The following is an 8,586-nucleotide window of genomic DNA, read 5'->3' as shown; positions in this document are numbered from 1 at the left end:
AACTGTTTTTTTTTTAATTTTATTTAATTTTTAAATAATTTTATATTAATTATTAATTATTATATTCTAACTTTAAAAGAATAGTTATGTACTTGACCCCAACCGCCAATACTGACTCAAATACTCAAATCCGATCATTCGGGTCATATTTGACCCCAACCCGCCTTGAATAATACATTGGATCTAAAATCACAGACCCAACCTGATCCGATTAGATCCAGACCTAAAATTCTAACCCAACATGAGATCAAGTCAGAAAAGGATCAAGCAGGCGCCAGTCTGATCAGACCTATTTGCAGTCCTAAAGCCAACCCAAAAAATGTAGCAAGATATGATTGAGCGACTGCTGACTCTTTGCCCGTTACTCAGATTCCATACTATCAGATCTCTTATGCATAAGATACTTGATAGATCAAAACCACCAGTTTGAAAACATCCAGCAGCTACTTTATTTGTTTGATTGTAAGCGGATGCTGCAGACTTGCAATTTTTGAAGCCTAGAATCTGGCGAACGAGAGGACATTTAAGCTCAGAATGCAACACAAGTATAGATGAGACGCAAGGGGGTAAAAAAAAAGGGGAAGACGGAAGAATAAGACAAGCACCATATGTTGTCGAACACTCGCAAACTCATCAAAGATCCGGTTCCTGGTAGCTTAAAGGCAGAACCAATTCTTCAGCATGATCTTTTTCTCTACTCACAACAAACTCGACATATCTTTTTGACTCCTAATGGGAGGCAACTAGTTTCACCTTCCCTTCCCTTCACTAGCAACAAATTCATAATAAATTTTTTCTTCCTGACAATTCCACCTTATCTTCTTTGGGATTTTCGTCATGGTTCTGGCCAATGGGTTCCTGTCAGCAATGAAGATGAGTTCTTCATGATAACATGGAAGCCTGGCAACTGTTACTGGAATTAGCCAGGAACATTGAAGTGAAAGAGCCAAGAGATGACAAACGCAAACACCATGCAGGCAAGCAAGAAATTGAGGAACCGATGCCCCTGCCAAAAGCTTCGTGTTTCAGATGGCGGCGCAGGTGGTGCTGTACTACTGCTTGCTTCATTCCACTGCTCGATGAACTCGCTCTCGCCTGTAACAACCACATTCTGAGCCGTTGAGCCACAAATCTCACAAGTCCTGAAAGAAGAAACCAAAAAAGCAGGACTTAAAGCTTCAGATGTGAACAAATGTTAACAAACTGAAAATGAAAAAGCATACAACGAAACTGCAGATACTATAAGCATATCAATTGCAATGATTCTTAGCCATCAGGGCGAGAACCCAAGTTGAGACAGGAATATCGCACAGGTATATGATATCATTGTCAAAATTGTTTTCCCACAATTTGTATCATGTTTAATGCCATTTTGCAATAAAACTGGTGAGAATGATTCAAGGAGGCTTCACTTTGACCATTTGATAGGATCAATGGTGAAATAGGCACCTTATGAACTCTAATCTTATGAGAGAGCCTTTCTCCCTAAATTTATGTTTTCACAACATAAATTGCCTAGCAATACTGAATCAGCAACGCTGCAAGCACTATGTTATGACACAAGCAGCACAAAGAAAAGGGAAAGATCCGGTAAGGATTAGATCCAAAAAAAAAGAAGCAAAATAATAATGTTAAAAAGCTTGCATGTTTCATCATCAAAAAAAACTTGAAACTGAGAATCTACTATAAAAAGAAAATCAAAAATGTAACTCTACATAATACAGAAATATTTTCTGCATTTTTATGACCTCAGCATTCTGATGGTTTGGCAAATCATGTTTGAGCCCATGACATGGCAGAGAAAGCTGTTCGCAACCACATGGTGTTTTGGCATCTCAGCTAGCTTCGATAACTTGAAGAATAATATTAGATAAACGAGCATGCGATGTTGACCAATAGAAACCAAGCCAACAACTTACCACCTGCATAGTCACATTGACCATAAGGTACACTCAACCATTAACTGAATGCCTGTCAATCCATCCATTCCCCTTCTCCCGTTGATGGAACAAAAGGAAAATCTAGGTTCCATTGAATGGATTACAGGCAGTCAGTTAATGGTTGAGCGTGCTGAAATAATAGACCCTAGCTAGAGATGCAGAAATACCAAAGACAAAACAGAGGCCAAAAAGAAGGAAGAACAGAGTTCAAAATGTCAAATTTTATAGTGTCTCAAATTTCTAATTGCATAAACTTTCCCAGAGCCAGCATTGAACAAACTCTACCTATTAACCTTCAGTTCATACCTAGCAACTCGATTCCCCAAAAACTCACACTACCAAGAATATGTAGAATAAGCCTCTAGGCAGATATTAAAACGTTAGGCAGCAAAACCACAAAAACAACCAACACTATCCTGTGATTTCTAGTTTTCTACACCAGTATACACTTGGCAAGTTCCTGTTAAACTATAATATCATTCTTCAGCAACAACATCAACAAATTGCTTATCTGGTCAAGTGAACATTTCCTAAAATGCAGATAATAAACCAATATTGGCACAGCAGTCTGATTGAAAAACTAGAAATGGCTAGGAAGGCCAATTATTTAGTGAAGAGTGGTAGAAATGAAAATACCAAAATTTATTCAGTGCAAAGATCTACTTGTCACTATATTTTTTCCCTTATTTGGAAGAATGACTTGATCATCATCATCATCATTATCTATGTTGTGGCTCATTGTTTGCAGAGAAGTCCCATATTAAGGAACAAATTGACATCATCAGCTCCCTTTTGAAAAACCATGAAAAATCTCGGTTGACAAAGTTGGCATAAAAGTACAGAAAAAGGGTCTCCTGAAAAGTCACTTGCACAAGAAACAGAAGCAAGGAATTTCAACGCAATAGTGCACAAGTTCTCCAAATTAAAAACTAATAACAAAAAACTCAGCTAATTTGCCAAGCCGACATATAGCAATGATGCTCATGATGCCAAAGTGCTTCTTAACTCTAAAAATTATGGAAGCTTTTGATGGAAAAAATCTGATAGCAGATGAGACTTGACATCAGCAGATGCATTGGTCAAGCAGAAGAGTTAGTTATCCCTTTTACTACAAGAAATGTGACACAACCCGTACAGCGTGATGCATAACATAGTGGGTACAGCTCCACGATTGCAGTGCATAGTTGCCCAAGTATATTTGATGTCTTCATATATTGCATTCATTGGCCAGGTGATATAGATGGTTGAACACAATAATACAGATCAGAAAACATCTAAATTGTCATCGGTCATGGCAGAACCAATATGGGCATTTAAATTTGCCTCAGCATCATGTCAAAAAAGTGTCAGACAATTACCCAGGCAAGCATGATAAGAAACACACCCTTCAAATGTAATCTGTATACCTTTATATTTTATCTGATATAGGAGGACAAAAGATCCAAGATGACATGGATGGAGGCTGTGAGAAAAGATATAAAAAAGCCTGAAATTGCATTAGAGGTGGCTCTGAAGAGCAATTCTTGGCAATGAAGATTTATAAAGCTTGGCCCAAATAGTTCGGATAGGGCTTGATGGTCATGGCTATGGAGGAACTTGGAAGGAAACAACTAAAGGGTACACTTTAATATTTTCTTATATTGTTAATCCTGTTAGCACTAACTCATTCTTCAGGGGGGGGGGAGACCAAGAACATTATTTTCACATGTTGACTAATACAACATATAGCTCAGTGATGATATTTTTTCTTTGCATTTAAACATACTTTGTTTGTTCAAATTAGTAAAGTGATTATTTAAAGATAAGAATTCAAAGAATAATTTCAACAAGATGCTCTATTATTACTGGACTGTAATTCAATCATCGACTCATGCAAGAAATATAACAACACAACATGAAAAGAATTACTTTTCTGATAGTGATAGATGATGATATAATTTCAACACAACAGAGAGGAATAAACTAGACTTTGCCATTGCCTCATTGGTACATAATGCAATCAGTTTAGCAAGTCCTCCGGATCATGTTTGAGAGAATACAACGTGTCTGAGGATAATGAAATGAATTTGGCTTTAAAAAAAATGCAAGTTGCCAAGAAATTTGCTTGCTGTGAAGCATCACTACGTATTCTATAGGCTAAGGGGTTGTCTGCCAATACTTGGAAAGTTATCATCATATACCGAGGATATCAAGCATTGCATGCAAAACTAATTGATGAAATATGATAGAACATATCAGCAGAAGTGATTGTAGGAGGTAAGTGTAATATACAGAAAAATAAACAGTCAATTTCCTCCCCAAATTAATTTGGACGTCTTCTTGATTCCTGCTGCAGGCATATACTATACACTTGAAGGGAACTGAGAGTAGTACATAATTAATAGGGACTACAATGTCCTTCGGCTTCAATATGTACTCATGAGTTTGTAGTAACTCCACAGATATATGTAAGGAAGAACTTCCATACAACCCAAGGACAATGACTATCACAGAGTAGGCCAAGAAAAATCTGAAGAATTTGTGATCCCATGTAATTCTCTTGATTGGTATGACTTGTTCCTACATGTGATAGTATTAACACATATATTTAAATAACAAAAGGAGATAATGCAATAAATAGATGCTGCAGTTGACACAACTTTTACAAAAGACAAGATTCCTATCATCTCCTCAAGTATAGGTTGACTCTGAAATCATCTGCAAAAGACAGGAATCAAAGCTCCACGTTTCTTATGATTAGGGTCAAATAGGAAGTCGATAAAAGAAGATGAAAAGAAAGAGATTGCAAATGAATCCTCGAACTGTTACGCCCAACACCGAGTACCTAATGTCTTTCTTTATCACTTACATACCTCAGCATAGTTAACAGCTGTGATTTCTAATGCCCTACTTTATCGCTTTAATTTCTTAATGCCTCTATTTCAATATAATGAAATAGAGGAAAATAACATATTGAAGTGGCATAAATGACGGAGATCCATAAATATAATGGAAGCATCAAAAAGGAAATCCTCCATTCCTCAACAACAATCCAGAATGTAGCGTATAATTCATCATACACAATTTCAAAGAACTTAATGCAATATTAATTTCGCGTACTTGTTCCCTTTGATTTTGAACCATGTCTCAGCACATTGCTTGTGGGCAGCAGCCAAATCACCCTTGCAAGAACAACCTAATACGATCGGAATGCCCGACTCCTCCAAGCTGAGATGACAAATCCTGCAATCCTTCTCGACTTTGGCCTTGTTCGCCTTAATCTCTGAAATTCCGTTCTCCAAATCAATCTCCACCGAACAGTCCGAGACACAGGATTTTCTGCATGACTCTGGAACTCCATCTATCTCATGATGGGAGGCACCAGAGAAGCGGTCCTCATCATAAGCTGAACCGCTGCGGTTTGAATTACACGGCGAATGCCAAGGCTGGTCCTCTGCATCACAGAAGCAGAGGCCATTATCACTATCGTCTGTAGTGGGGCGGTGAAGGTGAGGCCCTTCTTCTATATCTCCATGGGACTTCTCTCCCTTTGTTGTCATTTGCCAAGGAATACAGAAGCAAAGAAGGAATCCAGAAGCAAAGAAATCAGAAGGAAAGACTTGCTTTATGGCATGAAAAGCCCCTACAAGTGGTGATACTTGGAGTGTTTAATTCGAAACAATAAATGAAAATGTCTTTCAAGAGACAGTGGAAACGAGCTCTTTGGGATGAACCTTTGGAAGGCCTAACAAGGAGGAGGACGCAAAACGGCATCTTTCACTTTAACCGCGAAGAAGAAGTCCATGACAGACGAATTCATGGAAGGTCTGGAGAGTCACTCCAAGGCTTTTGCTTTTTGTGGGTCGATCCAAGCCTTCAGAATTAGAAAGACGATCCCAGAACATAAAATTTTAGGTAACACTAGAAAGATTCGAGGGACAAAAAAAAAAAGGAAAGACCTACCAGAATCAAAACCCAATCTTTCCCACGCAGAAGAGAAAAAAAATCCCAAAAACAAAAACGTAAACTTTCTTTTTGGGATGCTACAATGTAGTTCCTAAAAAAATTTCAAAAAATCTACACGACTATAAATGATGCATTAATGCACTCCTTGACGAACCGATCGAAATAGGTTATTTGTGGAAGCTTCTACCCTGGGTATGAAAACCACGAAGAAAGTATCAGAAAAATCCATGAAATCTGGGCAAAACACGGCAAGATTGGGATCCTGGAGAGGTTTCTCAATCCATAAGCCTTCAGAAGGGGGGAGGTGCGAAAAGATTAAGAAAAAAAGAAATGGATAGATGGAGATTTTAACTTGCCTCTCGGTGGCGGCCCTTCCTTCGAAAGCGAGATTCCCGTGATAAAATAAAATTTTGAAAAAGAAGGGAAAAAATAGAGCATTTGCAGAAGAAAAGAAATTTACAGTTTTTTTTTTTAATGATTTCAATCGACAAGAGGGGACATCGATAAGGAAAGGACTCCTACCACCAGAGACCTCGACAGAAAAGGAGTATGGTTTATATAAGGGGGAGGGGTTTTGCTTGTGCTGCTTGTATTAGAGAGATTAAGATGATATTTAGAAAAATAATACGCAATCATTGGCCCTTGAAGTATCTGTTCCATCCACGCGTTTGTCTGTATCCTACCCCTCGCTCATCTCCCGGTGATACGATTTCGCGAAGTGAAGGAACACTGTGCCTCGAGTAACGTTTAGATCAAGACCGTCCAATGTACGTAAATTATTGGGATGGTCCTGATGAATTTCGTTTCATGGCTCCCTTTGGGAACGGAGCTCCCTTGGGCAATCGACCCAACACCAACCAGGAGTGGGAGCCACCAGGTTGGACTTGGACGGACGAGCGCCGACCCATGTCACTCGATTTCGAAAGTGGCCCGGTCCACGGAAGGAGAAACCTTCTCAAAGCAAACCTACGGTTAGAAAACGTCGTAGACGTCAGCTCTTCAAGATTCGGACCTTTCCATACTGTTCACTCGTTCGGACCGATGGCTGAGAGTATATCAATCAAATGGAATCACGGCCCAAATCCTAGCCATTCAACATCAAGATCATCATCATTATGGATGAACTACTGGGCTCTCAGGAGGAGTCGGTTCTTCTCAAGTTTAAATTAATGACGAGACAATAAAACCGAAGATGTACATCATTGATGACGATCTAAACAATCAAAAAATAAATTAAAAAATTATATCTTTGATTATCTCTTGCCAGATAAGGTGGAAAAATATATAATTTTTATTGTGCTGATATGCTAAAATATATAATAAAATATGTATATTAAGAAACACATCATTGATTATGATTGAAATATGTTTAAACATGCATAAAGCAAAAATAAAATAAAATAAAATTTAATGCTTAGATTATAGTAAAATATTGTCTTGCATCATTTTGATAGTGTTTCTTTTTTATTTGCTTGATACATAATTATAGAAATATAATCTATCTATTATTGCTGCTACTGCTGCTGTTATTATTAGCTGAATTTGGCTACACTCGAGTAGATCATCACTCAAATTATATTTGATTTAAATGAAACGATGAAGATTTATATCAACAATCTGAGCAATTGAATGTGATTTACTATCTCTAAACTATCAACATACAAAATTTTATGATATGGAGATCCCTAACTTATGTATATATTTAGTGGGAAAAAAAATAGATAGTTTAAATAATACAAAATAATATATATTACTTTAACCATTAGATATGTAGGCTAGATGTCTACAAATTATATAATTTTTGATACATAAATAAATAGAAATAATAGATTGCATCTAACAGCTCGAATCATTGATTGGGTTCGTTATCATTCGATCCATATTTTGATCGAATTTAATTGGAGATCCATCGAAATATAGCCAAATTTATCTTCTTCTTCTTCTTCTTCTTCTTCTTCTTCTACTACTACTACTACTACTACTACTATGCCTATTTTATTTTTTTTTTCTTTTTAATAACCAAAAAACTTTTAGTAGGCCAAAATATTAATAAAAAATCTAATATTGTCTTTGCTGATACAGGTGCCAACAGAACTTTAGGAAGATGGGGGGCTTAGCCTCGTAAGCTCGAGATGCGTGCTTCCGCAAAAGGTGAAAAAATGGAAGTGGATGGGCGGATGGAATAAGAAAAGTCGCATCGTCCAAGAGAAAAGGAATCGTGAACGCGAGAAACTCTAAATGGACCAAATCAAATAAAAAAAGGGACTAGTTTGCTTAGCTAGCCTAGTGACGGGACATTACGTTGAAACTTAATGCGTGGAAGAGCGTCTCAGCAAAAGAACCAACTTACTGCCGTGCAAGGAAAACACCAGCTGGCACCATACCATCACACCAACTATATTTTATCACCTTGCAATAATGATGCTTTGCTTCTAAAGTGGCGTGGTGAGGCAAGCCTTTACTTCGTAATGAAGAACCTTGAATTTGGTATTTTACCAGTAAACTAGCCTTCACTCCTAATCCGTCCATTTCCTCTCTCCAAAACGAAGAACCCCCTACCGTAACAATTAAGCACCGTATCACCCATACCCTCAAGCCATGATCTTGCAGATGTCTCGATATGATAGTACAGTCCTATTTAATTATTTGCTTGCTGGGGAGGCAACCTATCAGACGTTGACAGGCATTGTAATTTTTTTTG

At 37.6% G+C, this 8,586-nt stretch overlaps 1 protein-coding gene across 4 annotated transcripts; it reads right to left on the bottom strand.

Moving 5' to 3' along the window:
• Positions 1–630: 630 nt before the first annotated feature.
• Positions 631–6,445, bottom strand: LOC103722642 (RING/FYVE/PHD zinc finger superfamily protein). Of its 4 annotated transcripts, none has more exons than XM_089924639.1 (4): positions 6,242–6,411; positions 5,654–6,073; positions 5,040–5,373; positions 631–1,142 (listed from the first exon to the last, which is right to left on the bottom strand). In XM_089924639.1, the coding sequence occupies exons 2-4, from the start codon at positions 5,691–5,693 to the stop codon at positions 920–922; spliced, it is 597 nt and encodes a 198-aa protein (XP_089780765.1). In that variant the 5' UTR covers positions 5,694–6,073; positions 6,242–6,411; the 3' UTR covers positions 631–919. The 4 variants fall into 4 exon arrangements, with proteins under 4 accessions (XP_089780765.1, XP_038980055.2, XP_089780764.1 ...); XM_039124127.3 differs by having other exon boundaries at positions 688–1,142; positions 5,654–5,793; positions 6,242–6,408; XM_089924638.1 differs by lacking the exon at positions 5,654–6,073 and having other exon boundaries at positions 688–1,142; positions 6,242–6,445.
• Positions 6,446–8,586: the final 2,141 nt, after the last annotated feature.

Source organism: Phoenix dactylifera, chromosome 8, assembly GCF_051530095.1.
Source record: "Phoenix dactylifera cultivar Ajwa chromosome 8, Ajwa_hap1_PhDact_Kaust_v1.1, whole genome shotgun sequence".
Classification (NCBI taxonomy): domain Eukaryota; kingdom Viridiplantae; phylum Streptophyta; class Magnoliopsida; order Arecales; family Arecaceae; genus Phoenix; species Phoenix dactylifera.
This window is presented reverse-complemented; position numbering and strand designations above follow the sequence as displayed.